The 22,731-nt window shown below is 42.8% G+C and overlaps 1 protein-coding gene across 1 annotated transcript; it reads left to right on the top strand.

The window, feature by feature from the left end:
* Positions 1–10,297: 10,297 nt before the first annotated feature.
* Positions 10,298–20,143, top strand: KRT18 (keratin 18). The gene is made up of 7 exons (XM_026673881.2): positions 10,298–10,843; positions 16,298–16,380; positions 16,897–17,053; positions 17,240–17,404; positions 17,552–17,677; positions 18,371–18,594; positions 19,895–20,143. Exons 1-7 carry the CDS (start codon positions 10,391–10,393, stop codon positions 20,010–20,012), a joined length of 1,326 nt encoding a protein of 441 aa, XP_026529666.2. The 5' UTR covers positions 10,298–10,390; the 3' UTR covers positions 20,013–20,143.
* The last annotated feature ends 2,588 nt before the right edge of the window (positions 20,144–22,731 follow it).

Below are 22,731 nucleotides of genomic sequence, written 5' to 3'. Positions count from 1 at the left end.
CATTTTTTTTAAAGAGGAAGCAGCGGATAGATCTTCTCAGAAAAATATAAAGCTCTACAATATACAAAAATATTTGGAGTCGTGTTTGAATTGAGGAGTGGAAATTCAGCAATTCATCTGTTGTTGGGTAATATCCCCTCGCATGTTTATATTTGTATATTACAAACCATTTTGTAGGTCTTTCTTTAGTACTGAGCTAAAACACTTCTACCCATTCTTGAGAGCACAAACAATATTGCTGTCTCCACCGCTATTCCATCTCTGTAGTGCACGGCTGAATAGGCTTGTGGTGATTTGTGGATATGCCAGTAGACCAAATGAATATAGAATAGATATAATACAATACTTCATTGGCCAAGTGTGATTGGACACACAAGGAATTTGTCTTGGTGTGAATACTCTCAGTATACATAAAAGAAAAGATACATTCGTCAGGAGTTGAGAATCGTAAGGTACGGCACTTAATGATAGTCATAGGGTACAATAAGCAATCAATCATACTAGGAAACAGTCAATATAAATCATAAGTATACAAGCGACAAAGTTACAGTCATACAGTCACAAGTGGGAGGGGATGGTGATAAGGAGTGATGAGAAGATTAACAGTAAAGGTAGTGCAGACTTTGTAATAGTTGAACAGGGTTGAGGGAATTATTTGTTTAGCAGAGTGATGGCTTTCGGGGGTGAAACTGTTCTTGTGTCTAGTTGTTCTGGGTGTGCAATGCTCTATAGTGTCATTTTGAGGGAAGGAGTTGAAACAGTTTATGTCCAAGATGTGAGGGGTCTGTAAATATTTTCACAGCCCTCTTTTTGAGTCGTGCAGTATACAGGTCCTCGATTGAAGTCAGGTTGGTAGTAATTGTTTTTTCTGCAGTCCTAATTTCTCTCTGAAGTCTGTGTCTGTCCTGTTGGGTTGCAGAACCAAACCAGACAGTTATAGAGGTGCAGATGACAGACTCATTTTTATTTTTTCTTCTGGCTTGGCTACCAGGAATGTTTAATATGTTACCCACCAGGGGTGGGAGGTAAGTGGAAGGAATTATCCATGAATCAGAGCACTGCAGCTTGAATGGGATGGGTCTGATTTTGGATTTTTATTCCCCACCATCCAGTCAGAGCTGAAGAAGCTTCTTGGATGAGAAGCAAAACGTCTTCAAAGAAAAACCAGAAAGTCCAGGTGCTTCTTGAAAAAAAGCACCTTTGGTATGTCTGATTTTGGAGTGTGCCTGTATTTGTCTACCCTCCTCCAGCATCTTACTAGGCCATTTCTAAAGTTAAATTTATGTGAAATAAATAAACAGGGGGTGACAACCTTGCAAGGAAAAAAACAATAACACAAAAGAAGGCAACCCTGGAAAATTAGCTAACGGGACATCTGAAATTTTACTAGCTCCCAATATCTTAAGGGGAGGAAGGGTGGGAAGAATGTAACTGAAACTGATCCCCCCCCCATTATTTTCTGGATACTGGATTGGGCATGAGGGAAAGCAGGAACTCTGCATTTAAAGGTAAATATATAAAGTTTTAGAACATCCATATAGTTGTGCAAATACATGAACATCCATATAGTTGTGCAAATACATGAATCAGAGCACTGCAGCTTGAATGAGATCTCATCTCCATTTCAAATAACGAAGGCCGGTCATTTCAGAGTTTGGTTAATACAGAATGGCAAAAAATATATCTTGGATGATCTTGGTTTTATGTATTTTGTGGGTATGCATGTTGCATCTTTATATATGTGTACCAGGAGTGGGATTCTACCGGTTTGGCAGAACCAGTAGCTCTGAAGATTATCTAGGAGCGAACCGGTTCACTCTGACGATCAGCTGCTGGGCCCACCCGCCTGCCCGAGCTCCATACCTATCCTTATTTCTTGCTTTTGATGCTCAGCTGCATCACACAGCACAGTGGATCGCCGTGCATCAGCTGTTGAAGAGACAGGGAGAGTGCAGGAGGTCAGTAGGAAAGCTTCTGTGTGTGCACAAAGCACGCATTTACTGCCTGCGCACGCAAAGCAGACCCTCTAGTCTAAGCCATGCCCACCAAACTGCTGGTAAACCAATTTGAATCCCACCCACTGATGTGTACGGTTCTTCTGGAGAACTCAGAGGCCTACATATTGTTTTATGCTCTTTGTCCCTAACAAAGATATCAAGAGTCCATTTGGTGTAGTAGTTAAGGCATCAGGCTAGAATCCTGCAGTTTGCGAGTTCTAATCCTGCTATAGCCCTGAAAGCCAGCCGAGTGACTTTAGGCCAGTCATTCTCTCTCAGCCCTAGCAAAGAAGCAATGTCTTAAATGTCTTCAATGTCTTCAACCAGGTCCGAAAAATCTTGCCAAGAAAAATGCAAGGAATTGTCCAGGTAGTCTCTGAGAATTGGATACAAGTTGAACACACACAAAAAGGTATTATTATTAACAAATGGTTCTGATGTTTTAACCAGCATAACTATTATTGCTTTTTATGCTTCCGGTATGTGTAAGTTCTCCCACAGATCTTCCATGATATCTTCAGAAGATGAGCTAGAATTAATGCATGATAGGATTGTGAGTTGAGGCCAATTATATTAAGGACTCTCATGTTTCCCGAGAACTATTCACTAAATATTGATATATTTCAAGGTTTTCTCATCAGCCTTAGGAACTCATTTGATAAAAGGGCCTATGCATATGCAGTCCTTCTGAAAGAAAAGCCTTGAAGTATCAGATAGATCCTCAGACCTTACATCACTTTACTGCTGTTGACCAATGTTATTGTTAATAGGCTGACTTCATCAGGAAAACAACCTTGTGTATTCACAATGAAAGGGTTTATGTTGACATGTTTAAAAGAACGTATTTCTAGGTTTAAAAAAAAAAAGGACAACGTATTGATTCTTTAGGGAATCATCTAACTCTGCCCCCTAATCCTACACGGAGTGATTTGTTTGCAACAATGTTATCACTCAAGAAGCTTTTAAATGCTTGATTAACCAAGATGGCTTTTCTTTTTCAATGAAACTCATTTAATCTCAGATTACGTTTGTTTGAACACAGTAACACTCTCAAGCACACCCTAGCAGAAAATGACTCACGTTATTGATTTTCTAATGAATTTGTCTGAATTTGAGCCAAGGGCAAATCGGAAATGACACTTATCTGTAATTTTGCCAACATGTTAACAGCCAGGGATGGGATTCTACCAGTTTGCACCTATTTGCTAGAACCGGTTGTTAACATTCTAAGCAGTTCGGAGAACCGGTTGTTAGAAGAAATTACTGGCCTAATCCTGTAAGGAAGGCAGGAAGGAAGCATTCTGGTGTTGCTTACAGAAACTGCCTCTCCGTTAATCCTTATTACATTCTTGACTACATTCTAGACTTCCTGTCTCAGGAATGTCTCTGGAGTTTCCCCCCCCTCCTTTTCTGGTACTTTGCTTGTGTGGAGTGACCATTCAAAGTTACAGTGGCACTGAAAAAAGTGACTTATGACCATTTTTCACTCTTACGACTGTTGCAGCATCCCCACAGTTATGAGGCCAGGCGAGGAGATGCATGCCTCGATGTGAGTGATATTGAGTTGGCCACACCCAGCCAATAACATGATCACCAAGCCATGTCCACCCAGTCACATGACCACCAAGCCACGCCCACCACCTAAGCCACACCCCACAGAACTGGTTGTTAAAAATTTGAATCCCACCCATTAACAGCCATAAAAATATTACTGCAGGTATCCATTCTGCCTCACCTTCCTTCCGATTAAATCTCATCCCTCCCTTTCTTTTGGTTAAGCCTAACTTTTCATCATGAAACTCTAAAACGATAACTAAAACATTATCTATCATCTATCTATCTATTTATCTATCTATTTATCTATCTATTTATCTATCTATCTATCTATCTATCTATCTATCTATCTATCTATCTATCTATCTATCTATCTATCAGATCTAATGGCTAAGGCGCCAGTCTAAAAACCAGAGGACTGTGAGTTCTAGTCCTGCTTTAGGCATGAAAGCTAGCTGGGTGACTTTGGGTGAGTTACTCTCAGTTCAGTTCACCTCACGTGGTTGGTGTTGTAGGGAAAACAGGAGAAAGAAGGAATATTAGGTATGTTTCCTGCCTTGAGTTACTTATACACTATAAAAGGTAGGATAAAAATTGAATAAATAAATAAAATAAAATCAGCTCAAGGTAGCAAACATATCTAATACCCCTGCTTCAGAGGTGGTATTCAGCAGATTCTGACTAGTTCTGGAGAACTGGGAGCAGAAATTTTGAGTAGTTCGGAGAACCGGCAAGCACCACCTCTGTCTGGCCCCACCCCCATCTATTCTCTGCCTCCCGTGTCCCAGCTGATTGTCTGGGTCTTCTTTTGTTGTCCTGCACAGGAGAATGGAGCTGGAAAGCAGGTTAGTGGGGTGGGGAAGGAATGGAGATTTTACAGTATCCTTCCCCTGCCACGCCCCTCAAGCCATGCCCACAGAATAGTAGTAAAAAAAATTGAATCTCACCACTGCCCTGCCTCCTATTTTCCCCATAATAACTTTGTGAGATTGGTTGGTCTCAGAGAGAGGGACTGGGCCAAAGTCACTCAGCTGGTTTTCACGCCTAAGGGACGAACTGAACTGTTTCCCGATTTCCAGGCCAACACCTTAACCACTCCACTAAACTGGCTCTGTTAAATTTAAAATTGTTGGGGAGGTTATAGCTTTATGAAGTATAATTATGATTACACACTATAACATATATTATTACATGCACACACAGAGAGAGAATGTTAAGAGGCTAAAATTATGAAATTAAAAATAAAAATCATGGTCATGACAATAGGAATTGAGTGAAGTTGTACATTGTAGTAAATGTTACCCATATGATTTTAAAAAATCTATTCTGATCAATATTAGAAGGCTTTTGTAGGAGAATTTTTCTTCTTTTTTGGTTTATTTCAGGAACAATAATTGTTCTCTAGGCATTCAAAAAACAAACTTTATTGACACCACATGGTTAAAGAGACAGCATTTTTATGTACTTCATAAGGCACTAACTAGTACAATAATTACTGAAATATTCCCTTTGCACATCCAGAGCCATTTCCGTTTATTCTTTGATTATTCATTGTCCATTAACGGGATTTCAGCCCTCTGGTCCCTGAAGTCCATATCTTGCTTTCCCTGGACAAGGGCCAAAAGGACAGGTCTGCAGCTGAAACTAATTTTTTGTCCTTCTTTGTTTGTAATAGTAGAGGCTGAAAGCTGGAATCTTCTGCATGTAAACATTCTCCTCTGGACACTAGAGGAGCAAAAAGTTAAGCGTCTATTCTGCCGAGATTGAATAGAAGAACTGGAGACAGTGGCCTGGAGAGGGCATGTCTTCAGTTTTTCTATTCAGTCTATAGCCGAACAGAGCATGGATCCTGTCGAAACCATTCTGGAGAAGCAGATCTGGTCTTATGGACTAGGGGTAAACAATTGGAGGGGGTGGGCTCTCTCACATCACTCTTCCTTCTCCAACAAGGTTGCCCCTGATGAGGAAAAAAAAAATATCCTGGCCTTCTCTTGCTTTTACAAGCCAGCAGATAAAACTTTCCACAGCACAGAAATAAAAAGCATTATTTGCTACAGTTAGCAAACCATCTCTTAAATATGCCAAATGTGCCCTCTCCCTTTAATTTCCATTATCCAAATAGTGATATTAAAAACAGATGGAGAATAGGATGAAGTAGATTTTATACTTGCAGAGCAGTGGTGGGATTCAAATTTTGTTACTACTGGTTCTGTGGGCGTGGCTTGGTAGGTATGGAGTGGCTTGGTGGGCATGGCTTGGTGGGCGTGGCAGGGGAAGGATACTGCAAAATCCCCATTCCCTCCCCACCCCACTAACCTGCTTTCCAGCTCCGTTCTCCTGTGCAGGGCAACAAAAGAAGACCCAGCCGATCAGCCGGGACTTAGGAGGCAAGGAATAGATGGGGGCGTGGCCAGTCAGAGGTGGTATTTGCCGGTTCTCTGAACTACTCAAAATTTCCGCTACCGGTTCTCCAGAACTGCTCAGAACCTGCTGGATACCACCTCTGTTGCAGGGTCAATAAGCATCAAGCAGATCCAATCGTGTTTCGGTAATGGTAGCCTACTCAAAACATTAAAAATAGGTCCCAAAATGCTTTTTCAAGAGGCAACTGGACTTTCTTGTTTTTCTTTGAAGATAAGAAGCGAAACATTTTCAAAGAAAAACAGAGCCAAAGAAACTTCTTAGATGAGAAGTGAAAATCTTCAAAGAAAAACAAGGAACTCCGGTTGCTCTTCAAAAATCACTTTTGGGACAACCTGGATGATTGAGAATCTCCACAGATATTAAAAATAGGGATATTTTGGTTTCATCAGGCAGGGGAAAAAATAATTTTGCTGGGTTTACAAACAGAGGTAGGTAAACTGCTCAGATCAGGACACACTCTCTGACTCAGAAACTGGTCAATAGTTTCGGAGGCAATTAGAGAGGTCTCTCTGGTCACTGGTTTAATCTCTACTGGAATCTGTAACTAAAATATTGGCTGTCACAAAAACCACCCATTCCGGTTGGTAGCTGACGTGTCATTATGAAAGAGCTAAGGTGCTTATTCCAGAAAGAAGGGAGATTATTTTCAGTAAACGCTAACAGCAAAAGACTGCAATGTATAGTTTGCCTGATTATCCATAATGGTAATTACTGAAATTCACTAGAGGGGGAAAAGAAAAGCACAGGAAAGGGAATGCAATCTTTGAAATATATCTCCAGATTAAGTGTTAATTATGCCATTTTTCTGCCTCAGAGACAGAATTCCATTTGTAATTCTTTTCCTTCCATACAACAGGGTCCACTGAAGAGAAGATGAAAGAGTCATCATCAACACTCAATTGTATTTTAATTATATATTTCCCACAGACTGTATTGAAAACAGTTCTTATTAAAGACTATTTAACCAGCAATATACTTAAGTATGTTTTCAATGCATTGTTACTGAGTTAGCAAAAATATAAATGACCATAGGATAAGCCAGTCTATCATCTACTGGTGTCCAAATCAACCTAATACTTATTTAAAGTATTTTGCTCAACAACGTGATTCATTTGATTATGTACTTAGGGGACAAAAGCAGATTAAAAAAAAAAAAAAGTAAACAAGAGCAGAGAAATGCAGCAGCTATACAGAAATAAAACACTGAAATGCAATTCAGAAGTATTTACATTAAAGGCCCACAAAAAATGGGCCTTTGGGCCTCACATCTATCTAAATAATATGATTTTGTAGATAGTCCTTGACTTTGTTTAATGTTTGTTTAATGATGGTTCAAAGTTACAATGGCCTCAGAAAAAGTGACTTAAGTTATGACCCATCCTCAAAGTTATGACCATTGCACTGGTCCCCACAGTCACAACTGCTATTTGGGCGCTTAGGAACTGGCTCACATTTATGAGAGCTGCTGGGTCTTGTGGTCATGTGATTGTGATTTGCCACCTTCTCAGGCAGCTTCTGGCAAGCAAAGCCAACTCAGGAAGCAGGGTTTGCTTAACAACCATGTGATTCATTTAAAGACCATTTCATTCGCTTAATGACTGCAGTATTTGTTAATGACCACAGTAAAATGATTATAAGATCAGGTGCAGTCATGTGATGGCTTGGTTAAATACCACACAACCACACCCAAATTTCTGGTCCCAATTGTGCTCATACTATCAAAGACAACTTGTGCTGTAATGTTAAAGAAATTTTGACTACATCCCTTGAAAATTCACTTGCTTGCCCACCCTGGATAAGGAACTCAAAGTATGTTTTTTAAGTGGGAATAACCCTATATAAATTCAAAGAGTAAATCTTCTATTCTGGAATCTGAGTGAAAGATGTAAATGGGGGTAGGAATAATTAATAATAATAATAATAATAATAATAATAATAATAATAATAATAATAATAATAATGCAAGAGGAAAAGAAGTATTAATAATGATAGCAATACTGTAGTAGTTATTATTAAGGAACCAGCCAAGAACTTTGGACTAACCAGGGTTAGTCCAAAATACTTTGCTATGTGTAGTTCAGGCTCACTTCCATTAATCTCCACGTATAAAAAGCCAGCCACATTATATGGGCACAATAAGCAGAAAATTCCACAAGAATCTCTTTCCACCCCAGGAAGAAAAATGCAGAAAGTAACAATGATGCAAACAACTAACACATCCCAGCCTTTTCAGAACAATGATCATCCCTTATCTTAGGATAGTTATCTCAGAATACTTAATAACAGAGTGGCCTGGTTGTATCCTAATAAATGAACCCTTTGAATGGTCCAAACTATAAGTAGTTGCTTCCCTGCATACAGAAACAGCAAACCAGGTTTCCTGTATGGGGAGGATACATGTAAGTTTTGTCTCTGGTTTTCCATGGCTGCCTAAATTGAAAAGGAAGACCTTTGCAAAGTAAGATTGGAATAACCAGGATCCTACTATACTGTGAAACCCTCTTCGTCTTAATCAAAAAGATTCTTTGTATTGACACTTGAAAGGCACACCAACATATAAGAACATGGGAGGAAGGGATTAAACATCCAATCACACATCCCCCAACTCAAAATATAATATCCATGAGCAAGGGAACACCTGCATTAAACTCCTATTCTATTTATAACATTGCACTTCATAAGGCTTACATTGTAAAGATAATGAGAGAAGCTTAAAGCTCAGGATATTCAGCCTTTTAAATGCTCACTTCCATGAAAGACTGTTATTAATCCATGGATCTCATAAACGGATTCTCCATACTAACCAGCTTAAATCAATTTTGCAACAGGTTGCTGGAGCTATAACTGAAGAATGTGTTGTCATTCACCAGTGATGTTTATTTTTACGTATAATTTACTGTAAATAACACCTGCAATAACACACAATAGCACCTCATGTATTTTTTCTTAGTAAAGTTGGTAACCTTACGTTCAATCCTTGCTATCTAGCTACTTGTATACTTCTGTGTATACAGAATATTAAAAGGAATTGCTTCGTGCCTCAGGCACAACCCTGGATTTATTGTATCGTTATCCTTTCACTGATCATCCAAAGTAAATTTTACATCTCAGATTATTTCCCAACAATTCTAAACACAGTTTTCTTACTTCTAATCTTTTCTTATCTAAGAGCTAGACAAGATGGTATTCCTAGTGCAGGGGTCCCCAAACTTGGCAACTTTAAGACTTGTAGACTTCAACTCCCAGAATTCTCCAGCCAGCATAGCTTATACAGTAACCACCTTACAATTCTTGTATACAGACTGTGTAGCTCAGCGTGGGAAGATATATCATGGAATAAACTAGCTTGAAATGGAACTCATGGAAGATGTGAGAACTGAACCTAAAAGAAAAATGAACCTGTGTATGTGTATGCAATTCTTTAGATGAAAAGTGATAGTTTTTGAAGGGAAATTGAATAGAAATTCATTTAATATCAAGATCCAACACCTTCATGTTTAGAATAGCGCCTCCCAAAATCCAGCACCCTGAAGTTATGAAATAAAAAATTATCATAGCGGTGCTGATAAACCTGGGTCACTTCAATGCCTTCCTTTCCCCAATCCACATCAAGGATGTTTACAGCAACCCTGGATCAAACGTACTGGCAGTGAAATGGCACTCTTTTTGTTGCCACCGCGGATCAACCTTGCTTCCAAAAGTACAGGCAGTGACTTGCTTGGGTTTACTCCCCCTACAATCTTGGTTTACTGGGGAAGATTCGTGAGACACAGAAGAGGTTCAATTCTACTCAGATCTCAATGTGCCCCGAATAGAATAGAATTCTTTATTGGCCAAGTGAGATTGGACACACAACTATATAGCACAGAGGACTCCAAACTTGGCAACTTTAAAGACTTGGGGACTTCAACTCCCAGAATTTCCCAGCCAGCCATGTGGACTTGTCCCCAAGTCTTCATGTTGCCAAGGTTGGACACCTCTTCCCCCCACCCCTCTCCGTTATATAGCATGCCCCCTCAGGCTCTAGTAACCCATTCCGATCACCTATGAAATGTCTGCAGAGCTGTTAAATAATGGTGCAGTTAGGCGCGGACAGGGCGTCGTCTTCACCTTCCGTGAAGCCGATTTACCTCGCAGCCACAGAAGGCAGGAGTTAGGACCCACCCAGGCCCCCTTGGCCGCCCAGGCTCCCCCCAGTTCCTTCGGCGGATTTTCCAAAAGGGCGAAGCGTCGAGCCGCAAATCCGAGAAAGAAAGTTTGCAGAGCTCAGCGTTTGGGATTGGCCACAAGTGGGAGAGGTGGGTCCGGTTGGGCCCGCCCCTGCTCCTGGCTATAAAAGCCAGAGGTAGGCTGTGCTTTTCAACTTCTCACATCCCCCCCGTTTGTCTTTGCTGCTCCTTGCCTTCGCAGGTACCATGAGTTTCTCTAAGTCCACCGTTTACTCCACCTCCTTTAGGCCACTCAAGTTTGGTACCGGGGGCAGTGCGGCCAGCGTTTATGCTGGAGCCGGTGGCTCCGGCTCGAGAATTTCTGTCTCCAGAGTCTCCAGCCTGGGCTCGAGCTACGGAGGGGGCTATGGAGCAAGCTCGAGCTACGGAGGGGGCTATGGAGCAAGCTCGAGCTACGGAGGGGGCTACGGAGGGATGAGCAGCAGCATCCACCTCTCCGGTTCTGGGGTGGTCCAGAACGAGAAGGAAACCATGCAAGACCTGAACGACCGTCTGGCCAGTTACCTGGACAAGGTGCGCAGCCTGGAAGCCGATAATCGGAATCTGGAGATCCAGATCAGAGAATACACCGAAAAGAAAGGGCCTAGCACCCGAGACTGGGGCCGTTATTTCGATATCATCGACGATTTGAAGAACCAGGTGAGAAAAACCTCGGGGGGGCGGGCGAGAGACACCGAGGTAATAGGCACTTTAACTCTGAATAGTATGGTGATTTCAGAGGCCCTCCTAATAGAAAGTGAAACTTTCTGAAATTGGGAGCACTGTCTTTTTGCTCACTTTCACGCTCTAGTTCTGACTTGGGACACTTTTTCTCCTTCTGGCCCCTTTAAGTGCAAATTTTGCACGTGTTATATTTTTTATCAAGAGTAACACAATAAGGAGAGCAAAAGATAAAGGGAGTCTGGATAAGAATCCAACATGAAAGTGGGGCAGTCTCCCTGAAAAATGATTCTGAGGATACTTTTTTCCTCCCTAATTGCCTTACCTGATAAGCAGTTACTCATAGTTCAGCAGCTTGCCTTCTCAGGTTAATGGTTTACTAGAACCCAATGCAGCTTTACTAGCTATGGGCACCAATGTAGGAGGCACCTCCCATGTTTGCCTTTTGAAGTTTGAATGGAGCCAAAAGTTCAGACCCGTGTAGAATTTACCTGCATACCTGAGGAGTAGTGGAGTTTTTCTTGAAGAAATGCAGCCTGGGGGAGGGAGGGAGGATTATAGCAGAGATTGGTTTTCTTCCATAAAAGAAAGATGCAATAAGTGAAGTTCTGATAAATTGGCTCATTTTATTATGTTTTGCCGTTGCAAAGAAATATTCAATGTACTTTATATTGGGAAATATTAAATATAGCATCCAGCAACCCTTTGCAACAAGGAACCTACCAATTAACATCTCTTGGCTGTTTCAGAGGTATCTATTTTGCTGCCCTTGTGAAAAAAGCTTTCACCTTTTCATCTCTTATCTAGCATTTTATTTTCTTCTGCCGTGCCTCCTTTTTTAATTTTATATTTATTAAATTGATTGGCCGCCCATCTTACTTGTTGCAGGGTAACTTTTGCGATATGTCCTTTTGGGCTGAAGATCTAAGAAATACAACCAGTTGCTTTGATGTACCCACCCATTTACAGTTCCACAATGCCTCTAATATAGAACTTCTCTAGAGCATTGTAGAGGAATGAAAAAGTTTGACTCTATTTTCAGAAAGTCAAAACAAAAAAACAAAAAACAGGCCAACTTAAACCCTGGGATAGATCTTGAACAGGTAAAGAGAGTTCCCTGCCTTCAGGTAAAGAGTTAACATTCCTGCAGCTTAATGCCAAGCAGGAAGAAATAAGCCAACCTGGGAAAGAAATAGACACATTTCTCATGCAAATGTAGTAATGGGAGAGAACAACTGACTCCAATTTGGTGATTGTGAGACTTGTAGTGTAATATCTCTGAAGAGAGCAGCAGGCTGGGAAGGGCTGGGCTGCGGTGGTTTTGAAAAAGAGGAAGTTCAGCTTACAGGAATGCTCCAAATGGTGGTTTCCTAACAGAATTCAAAAGAGCTTTGTCAAAGACTTGAGTAGATTAAAGGATTTTTTTTCCTTATGAATCATTTTTATGTATGTATAAAATCATTTAGCAAACAAAGGGAATAAAGATAACGGTAAAAGCTTTAGCACCTGTTCAGGTCAAATATACTGCACAGGGAGCAAAAGAATGATTAGAGGGTGTGGTGCAACTGTAGAAAGTAGAATACAAAAATGTCCTGGGGGAAAGAGATTCGTTTTCTTTTTTTTTTTTTCTTTCTTTTTTTTTCCTTCTGAGAAGCATTTTCAGAACAGCTAATTCCTACATGCCCTGTTCTTTTTTTTAAGCAACACCTGACACCATATCAAAGCCAGGCATAGCCACTTTATGCATGGGGGCCTTTTTTTTTTTTGAGTGAAGTCCATTCTATAACACCTGGCAGATCTGTTACCAGGAAAGAGCAGAATTAAGCTCTTTGTAGGTTATACCTCAAGGTATGGTTGCCTGGAATATACCCAATTCTCCAGAGAACCCTTATTTTGTCTGCTAGAAACAATAGGTTTCTTAAAAGCCATGGCTGGTGGCTTTTAAATGGCTTTTCCCATGAATATATGGGAAAGAGTACTAGTTCCCCCCTTTAAAAAAAATCCTTAGATTCCACCTCTTTTGTAGTTTCAAAGATTACATGATATATGGCCCATCAATTAATTAGAAGTTAAGGAAGGATCATGACTCTGTTAGGCCTGCTGAATCAAATCAAAGCTTGGCCATGACCTTTGTAACCAGTTTTCTCTTTCCATTCTGGCCAGCCAGCCAGATATCAGTAAGAATCCCTTAAAGCAGGGGTCCCCAACCACCGGGCGGGACGGTGTCCGTGAGAGCACTCTTTACCGGGCCGCAAAGAAATTTTTTTTAAAAATGGCGGCTTTCTTCGCCTTTCGGTGAATGCTGCTGGGATCGGGGATCAAGGACACAAATGAAAGAAGGGGAGGGAGGAAGCAACCGAAGCCTGTCCTGCTCTCTGGCTCAGCTCTCTCAGTCGCTTTCTCGCTCCTCCACCAGCCCAAGAAGAAACTGCTTCAAAGAAGCGGGGGGGTGGCTTTTCCTGTCGCCGCAGCTTCCCCGAGCGCCCGTTTCACCCCCACCCGCCCGCCCGCCCGCCCGCGCGGTTCAATCCACAGTGCTCCGTTCTGCCTGCCTGCCTGTCTGGTTGTTTGGGAGCAGCTTCGGCTGACGAATAATAACTATTCGCCTCTTTTTATCAGCCGAAGCTGCTCCGAAACGAAGAAGGCAGGCAGGCAGGCAGGTAGAACGGAGCACTGTGGATTGAACCTTGGCGGGCGGGCGGGTGGGGTGAAACGGCGCTCGGGAAGCTGCGGCGACAGGAAAGCCACCCCACCCCCACCCCGGCTTCTTTGAAGCAGTTTCTTCCTGGGCTGCTGTAGGAGCGATAGAGTGACTGAGAGAGGAACGAGGCAGACACCTGAGGAGGAGACACCTGAGGGATGGGGCTGAGGGAGGCAGGGCCGAGGCGCTCCTGAACTTGGTGGTTTGCTGGCAGACGTTTATTACCCGACTAGGTAACAACATCAGATGTTACCTAGTCAGGTAATGAACGTCTGCAAGCAAACTACCAAAGTCGGATTCTCTCCTCCCCCGGTCCTTGAAAAATGTTTCTGCTTGAAACCGGTCCCTGGTACAAAAAGGTTGGGGACCACTGCCTTAAAGCAGTGGTCCCCAACCTTTTTGTACCAGGGACCGGTTTCAAGCAGAAAATTTTTGCAAGGAGGGGGGGGGGAGAGAAGAGAAGGAGGCTTCGCTCTCTCGCTGCTCCACCATCCAAGGAAGAAACTGCTTCAAAGAAGCGGGGGGGGGGGCTTTTCCTGTCGCCGCAGCTATTCCGAAGCGCCCGTTTCACCCCCACTCCCACCCCCACTCCCACCCTCTCTTCAATCCACAGTGTCCCGTTCTGCCTGCCTGCCTGCCTGCCTTAGTTTCTGGTTGTTTGGGAGCAGCTTCGGCTGAGAATAATAACTATTCGCCTCTTTTACTCAGCCGAAGCTGTTCCGATTCAACCATTAACGAAGGCAGGCAGGCAGAGAACGGAGCACTGGGTTGAACCCCAGCGCGGGCGGGCGGACGGGGTGGGGTGGGGGAGAAACGGGCGCTTCAGGGAAGCTGCGGCGACAGGAAAAGCCCCCCGCTTCTTTGAAGCAGTTTCTTCCTGTGCTGGTGGAGGAGCGAGAGAGCGACTGAGAGAGCTGACCCAGAGAGAAGGACAGGCTTCGGTTGCTTCCTCCCTCCCCTTCTTTCATTTGTGTCCTTGATCCCCGATCCCAGCAGCATTCACCGAAGGTGAAGAAAGCCGCCATTTTTTTAAAAAAAAAAATTCTTTGCGTACCGGTCCGCGGCCCGGTGGTTGAGGACCCCTGCCTTAAAGGAACATGAAGACAATAGCACTGTTTCTACTAGGTTGTTTTAAGGAATCTGACTTTTCCTGTATACTTGAGGGCAAGTCGGCTATAAATCAAAACTGGGCTAGGCCTGTTTATCTTTTTTTCCACATCCCTTCTCTCTCCCTAATCAATTGGCAATAGAAAATTAGTTTTTACTGGGAGGTACAAATAAGAAAACAGCTTGGTTACCTGGCTCATTGGAAATTCAGGTTCGGACACCCGACTGTTAGGGTTCTTTACTGAGATTATAATCTTGTGGGTAGTTTTCCTGAGCCCTGACGAAGTCTGGGGGCTCATGGCTGCACTTCTACATATTTAGAGGCAGGTCACTGTAAATATCAGGATTCCTTCATCTTTAATAGCTGCTGAAATTTAGTCTTTCCATTCAGCTGTTTAAGGCACAGGAGCCCTGTTAGCTTTTGAATGTCCTTTATTCAAGGAGGTCTGTGGCTATAAAATTAAGTGGAAGTGGAAGTTCCCATAAGGGACACTGGCAAATACTGTAAACAAACTTTGAATTAAGGTCTTCCAAATTCTTGACAGAAGGAAGGACACGCATCTAGAATTTGTGATTTGGATATTCTGGGTTCCATCCGTGGAAGGCTTGCCTATTCACAAAATGGCCATCATCGCAGAATCAATTCCAAAGCAACAAATTACTTAAGGCAGAGAGCCCATGTGCATCTCTTTGGGACCTTAAGGGTTTGCCTTATATTATTGCTGCTAAGGAATAACTGCTAAATTGGTCAGTTCTGCCAACAGCAAAAAAAGGAGGGCTAGGCTAAAGTGTCTCACAATGTCAGCTTCTAATCCCAGAAAAATTATTAATGCTTAACATCCATGAGAAGAACAAGGGGGTGAAAATGCACTTCTAAAGAAATGATCCCGATAGCTGAATAATATTGTCCCCCTACTCCTTGAAAAGCAGCTGTAGAGCCCAGCAAAATTAGCGCGTTTGAAAACTTTACATAATGGAATGCAATATTTCCCTGGTCTGCTCAAAGTAATTTAATTTACAGATTTGTTGCAATATTGCCTGGAAATAGAACTTCTGGTTTCTGGGTGCTTAAGCATGTCTTGGAGACACAGATTAGGAAAAGTGAAGGCACCTGAGAAGCCGCTTGATCAAAGCAGGCAGTTTCTCCTTTAAGAATCTTGGTCTCCCTGTTGCCTTGGGAACTGGGAAGGTGAGTTGCACCTGGGATGGCTTAGGCAAACAATGGAAACTCTGTAGACTGGCTGAAAACCTGTAGGTTCAGATTGCACTAGCCTTCCCTAAATAAAATAATAATTAAAAACAAACAAAGAGGAAGTTTCAGGTCTGGTTACTATAAAGCCTGGAAAGTAGTGTCTGGATATTTTAATTCTTCCACTCCATCGGGGAATCTCAGTCCAAGAGTGTATGGAGAAACCAGGTTTAGCAACTGCTATAGAAACTGCTTTTTGTAGCATCTGGATGGGCACAAATCTGAGTCCACTGAGTCTGTGGTGGGATAAGCTTTTTCTGTGGCTTTCCGCCAATTAATTTATGCTGTTACAGGTGCCATGCCAGAGTGCCCCCCTTTTTTTTTGATTGGCAATTCAAATATTTATGAATCCTCCATGTGTGTCTCCTCTCTTCAGATCTTTGATCAGTCTGTAGAAAATGCTCGCGTTGTCCTGCAGATTGATAATGCTCGTTTGGCTGCTGATGACTTCCGTGTCAAGTGAGTATTTTCATCGCAGTTCACTAACTGGCTCTGGAATCCTGTCCAGCAGCCAGCCCATGGAACACAACCCAAGCGTTAATAGGCAAAGCACAGGGTTAGGCAATGTAATGTTCTTCCAGCTAGTCTGGATTACAACTCAAGTTTTAAAGGAATAAGGAAAGCTTTTAGAAAAAGAAGGGCTAATACAAATTAAAAACTATATATGTCATGAAAGGGATTATAAATGATTAAAGTCAACAGCTCTTGAATTCTACATATTTTCCTCCTATCCTTAGCTTGTATTTATTTTGATGTTGCTTATTTATTTTGACATTACTAATATGGTAGATGGGCAAGAGCACAAAAGAATAAATCAATCTTATTCAAGTATTCCCTAGCTGGGATATAGCTTCTATAAAGCTCTGGTTCTTTCCCAGTAACCCATTGTCATCAGCATAATACCCAACTACGCTTTTGCTTCACAAATCCAATTACTGTGGGAATCTAATCCTGCCTTTTCCCCCCACTGCCCAGGTTTGAGGCTGAACTGGCTATTCGCCAGTCAGTGGAGAGTGACATCATTGGCCTCCGCAAAGTCATTGATGACACCAACATGTGCCGCCTGCAGTTGGAGGGTGAGATCGAGGCCTTCAAGGAAGAGCTGATCTTTATGAAGAAGAACCACCAAGATGTAAGTTTTTATTGGCACTGAGCAGTGAACTCTAGAAAATACAGTGCCAGTAGTTTAAAGGGAAGGGAGTTAGTTACTGCCTATGGTGGAAGAGAGCTTGACAATCAATCATGGATAGCCATCATTCCAGGATATCTTTTCAACTCTTAAGTTAACCCCAAATGCTCCTATTTTTGCATCTTTTAGGAAGTCACCAGCTTGCAGGCCCAGATTGCCAACTCTGGTCTGACCGTGGAAGTTGATGCTCCCAAAACACAGGATCTGGCCAAGATAATGGCTGAGATCCGTGCGCAGTATGATACCTTGGCTCAGAAGAATCTTGAGGATTTGGACAAGTACTGGAGCCAGCAGGTAGGTAGAAGAGTACTTCCTGGCTTTCTCCTAAAACAGACAGATCCAAGCTGACCTCTTTAACTCCTTATGTACCCCACAAAATGAATTGCCAAGAAAGAGAGATTCAGGTGGTAATGTAATCTGCTTTGACATTTTGTCCTCTAGATCACAGAGAGTACTGTCATCATCAACCAAAATACCCAAGAAATTGAAACGGCTCGTACCACCATTATGGATTTGCGACGCACAGTCCAAACATTGGAAATTGAACTAGAATCTATGCGCAATGTGGTATGTTGGCAGGAGCTTCCATGGAAATCAATCTTTTGGTGTTGTCTTTTGCAGGGGTTTGGGGTATACAACTTCCATTATCATCAGCTGGTATGGATCTAAGGTGTGTTGCCTTAGATAATGGTTGTCTTCCAGCAGCCCTTGACAATACTAAGATGGAGGTTATTTTATGGGAATGAAGAAAAGGCATGATTAAGGGCCTTGTTAGGGTTCACACATTATGCCAAACTGGGATTTGTTTCAAACATAGTTAATCAAATTAGTTGCAGTTAGATGGACATACTTAACCAGTTAAATCAAACAAACCAAGGGCTCAGTGTGTTGTGCAAACAAAATTACAAAGTCTTAATTTTGGCTTCTGATGTTTCCAACACTGAAACCAATTTTAAAATGAGACTGAGTCTTGGTCAGAAACTGTTTTGTTCAATGACCAAAAAAGCTGCTGCAGAGCCAATATGCAACACCAAGTGAATTAGATTTGGATTGGGAAAGAAGGCAAGCAAATGTAGAATTATTGCACAAGAGATCAGGGTTGGGTGACCCTGGATTCATAAATGAAGCAAAACGATTCACATAGGGAGGTAATGAGGAATATTGCAGTATGGAAATGCTACCTCAGACCAGAATGAGTTTTGGCTTAGTAAACCCCTGATCGTGATTCCTCCTTATTCTGTCATCCCCTCCCCCCTACAGAAAGCCAGTCTGGAGGCCAACCTGCATGAAGTGGAGTCTCGTTATGCAATGCAAATAGAACATCTGAATGGAATCCTGCTGCGGACAGAAGCTGAACTGGCACAGCTAAGGAATGACCTCCAGCGCCAGGCAGATGACTATCAGGCTCTGTTGAACATCAAAGACAAGCTGGAAACAGAGATTGCTACCTATAGGCATCTGCTGGAGGGTGGAGATGAATTGAGGTAAGCCTGTCCACTTTTATAGCCTCTTCAAGACTAGAGTAGACAAAGAGATTGAGCTGTGTGCTTTGATCTGTATAAGTTCCCCCTGGAGGCTTTGATTGTGCCGTTCCTTATCATGGGTCATATAGACTTAGGGAGCCAAACACAAATCATCCAGAGTAATCCTTCAACTTTCATATTCTAAGACCCACCAATCACTTTTACCAAACAACCTCAGATATGCTGGGATAGAAATAAAGCCATTTTTTTCTGTGAAGGATGGTTATGCTTACAGGTATTCAGTTTTTAAGACTAAAAAATTCATTGACATATTCTGTGCCTACTTAGATTAATTTTGAGTTTAAGTAACGTGTAGAATTGCTGACCTAGATTGCCCTTACACACGTGTGTATCCATCTCTTTATCAAACTTGCGAAAGGAAATATGACACATAGCTGAATTGAATTGAAATGTTTTAAGTATAGTAGCCCTAGTTCTATTAAATTCTAACTAATATCCTTAAGAAACTAATTCAGCAGAAATGTTAGGAATATTTAAAAGTAGCTATGGAGAAGCTGTCTCTGATGTCCAGGTCATTTTTTTAATATTATAGTCCAGTTTTTCTCAAGCTCAGCAACTTTTAAGATATGTGTTCAACTTCCAGAACTCCCAGGCCAGACAGATCTTAAAGTTGTCATGATTGAGAAATAATGTATGGCCTGTAACAGTAGATTTGGCTTTGGAATACGGATCCTTTACATGCCAAAACCAGTCACACCTGGGCCTGAAAAGAACAAATTAATATTTACAGTGCTCAGTATTACATAGAAAGTAGAGGAAAGTAGAGCAGCCTTAGTAACCTGACACCTAACTGGGTGCGTAATTTTGTAATGTTGCTTTTTTGCAACCTGCTCCAACTTGATGCTTTCCAAGTACCTTGAGGTTATAATTACCACTTACTCTTACATGCCTGGCAGGGAATATTATCTTAGGACAGAGGTCTCCAAACTTGGCAACTTGAAGACTTGTGGACTTCAAGTCCCAGAATTCTCCAGCCAGCATAGCTGGCTGAGGAATTCTAAGAGCTGAAGTCCACAAGTCTTCAAGTTGCCAAGTTTGAGGACTCTTGACTTAGGATAATGTACTTTAACATTCTAGAATATATACAGTGATTTATCCAAGAGAATCCAATCATTTCTTGCCCATAATATGCAGCTTGGAACTTATCAAGCTAGACCAGTAACATATGTGAGATAATTAAGTTCCAATATCAAATGTAGAAAGGGACTTTTGTTCATTACCCAAATCTTTCTTCCTTCAGCCTGAAAGATGCTTTACTGGAAAGCACCATGCAAGTGTCTCAGAAGATTCACTCCACCAAAATTGTGGATGGCAAAGTGGTGTCGGAGACCAGCGAAACTAAAACATTGAAGCGTTGATGATCTCCTGGTGTGGCAGACCTCCTGGTGCAGCTTCAGTGTCATCATTTTATTTTGAAGTGGGAGGTTACCGAGAAAGGGATTGGGCTGATTCATTGTACAATTCAATAAAGCAGTGTTGCCTGAAAGCAGTGCTATGCTGTACCTGTGCCATTATTGTGAGAAATTCCCCAGAGTCAAAGCATTGAGAGTTGTTCTCTGGTGATGTTTAATAGCCAAGGGTTTCTGTGCTTGGGAAGCACTTTTTCATATTGATTTATGAAATAATGCTAACCCATGGTTTGGATAGGCTACTCTAATTGGGTTCACACTTTAAGCTAGGCCTGTCAAACTGGCGGCCCAGATACGTCACACACAAGCCATGCCCACCCCGGCTCCACAAAAGCAAAAAAACCATTATGATACGACACGATCTGGCCCAGGACACAATCGAGGTTGACACCTTTGCCTTAAGCCAAACCCAAGAAGTACTTTATGGTGTAGTGTGTCCTATGAACCTGAACATTTCAACTCTCTGCCATGGAACCACCTGCCTTGTTTAATATACAGTGTAAACTTGGACAGTGCAAACAACAAGCAAACAAGAACCTCGGTTCCTCACACCAAAGATGTCATTAGAGGATAGTACATGTCCTTGTCTTCCTATTCCATGCTTACCCATTCACCTGCAGGGAAGTGTCTCCAACTATGCAAACTTTTAATTTCTTAAAGCATACAAAAAAAATTATTTTTGTCAAATGTTGTCTTGTTCATTTTTTATTGTTGGTTTAACTTAAACAAAAAAATTCCCAACTCTTTTAAAAACTACTGATACCAAAATTGCAGAAACTGCTCAAGCCCATGCATCAAATAATGACTCCAATAAATAGTTTAATGTACATAGTTTTAGATAATTGATATTCCTCTTGTAATATTTCAGAAATTAGAAGCGTTATATATGTCTGTGAATGGTTGTGTCTCCAAATCTGCAAGATAACAGGTAGAGGAACAAACCTAGCTCCATCCACTCTTTCTGCAAGTATGTTGATATTAGGCACCCATTCAAATGGGTGGTCTTCAGATCATGACAATATCCCCACTATTTTCAGATTTTGACACCACACCTTCATGAATGTTTGTATTTTGACTATTCATATTTTTTCACACTTCATGGAAGGTTTTAGGAATGTTTCTGTCTATGCATAAAAATGTACTTAGATGAAACTGCTCTAACTAAAAAAAGATTCCTAGGGCCCACTTAGTTATATACAGATCCAATCTAAATAAAAAAATGGGATAATTACTGTTTACAAAGCCATCTGTATCTACCGTGTTTCTCACAAAATAAGGCTGGGCCTTATTTTTTTTTTTTGACCCCTGAAAAAATGGATAGGCCGTCTTTTTGGGGGTGACTTAATTTCCTCCCCCACCTAGAGCGGCCCATACGCACGTACCTCGCCGCGAGGCCACTTCTATTGGCCGACGAAAGCTCTCCGAAGGCAGAGTCCCCAGCTGCTTCAGGGCGTGGCGTGGCTGTCCGTGTCCCCTCGCCTTTAGGCAGTCTCTTTCGGGAGATGGAAGCTCCCAAATGCAGTCACCAGCCACTTCGATCGGCCGGTAGAAGCGGCCTCGAGGCGAGCGCACACACACACACACTCCGCTCGCAGCGAGGTCGCTTCTTTCGGCAGACGAAAGCTCCCTTGAAGGCAGAGTCCCCAGCCGCTTCAGGGCGAGGCGTGGCTGCCCATGTCCCCTCGCCTTTAGGCAGTCTCTTTCGGGCGATGGAAGCTCCCCAAATGCAGTCACCAGCTACTTCAATCGGCCGGTAGAAGCGGCCTCACAGCGAGGGAGTGTGTGTGTGCCACGCCTTGAAGCGGCTGGGGACTCTGCCTTCAAGGGAGCTTTCATCTGCCGAAAGAAGCGGCCTCGTGGCGAGGAAAGTGTGTGTATGTGTGTGCGCTCACCCCGAGGCCGCTTCTACCAGCCGATCGAAGTGGCTGGTGACTGCATTTGGGGAGTCTCCACTGCCCGAAAGAGACTGCCCTAAAGGCGAGGGGACATGGGTAGCCACGCCACGCCCTGAAGCAGCTGGGAACTCTGCCTTCAAGGGAGCTTTCGTCTGCCGATAGAAACGGCCTCATGGCGAGGGGAGTGTGTGTGTGTGTGTGTGTGCTCTCCCCGAGGCCGCTTCTACCGGCTGATTGTGCATTTGGGGAGTTTCCATTGCCCAAAAGAGACTGCCTAAAGGCGAGGGGACATGGGCAGCCATGCCTCGCCCTGAAGCGGCTGAGGACTCTGCCTTCAAGGGAGCTTTCATCTGCCGATAGAAGCAGCCTCGCGGCGAGGGGAGTGTGTGTGCGCTCGCTCCGAGGCCGCTTCTACCGGCCAATCGAAGCTCCCTTGAAGGCAGAGTCCCCAGTCGCTTCGGGGCGTGGCGTGGCACACACACACTCCCCTCGCTGAGAGGCCGCTTCTACCAGCCAATTGAAGTAGCTGGTGACTGCATTTGGGGAGCTTGCATCACCCGAAAGAGACTGTCCTAAAGGCGAGGGGACATGGGTAGCCACGCCACGCCCTGAAGCGGCTGGGGACTCTGCCTTCAGGGAGCTTCTATCGGCTATCGGGGTATTCTAGCCTAGGCTACCTGCAGGGCACTCCTAAAGACAAGTTTTCTCCCCATCCCCCCCGCCCTTCCCCCGCCCATTTCTCTTCACCTCGTGCAGTTCTAACAAACGATGTG

The sequence above is a fragment of the Notechis scutatus genome, chromosome 2 (genome assembly GCF_049901735.1).
Source record: "Notechis scutatus isolate UNSWTSFEM ecotype Mainland chromosome 2, rNotScu1.2, whole genome shotgun sequence".
Classification (NCBI taxonomy): Eukaryota; Metazoa; Chordata; class Lepidosauria; order Squamata; family Elapidae; genus Notechis; species Notechis scutatus.
Note: the sequence above shows the minus strand (reverse complement) of the source record. Positions and strands in the feature narration are given on the sequence as shown.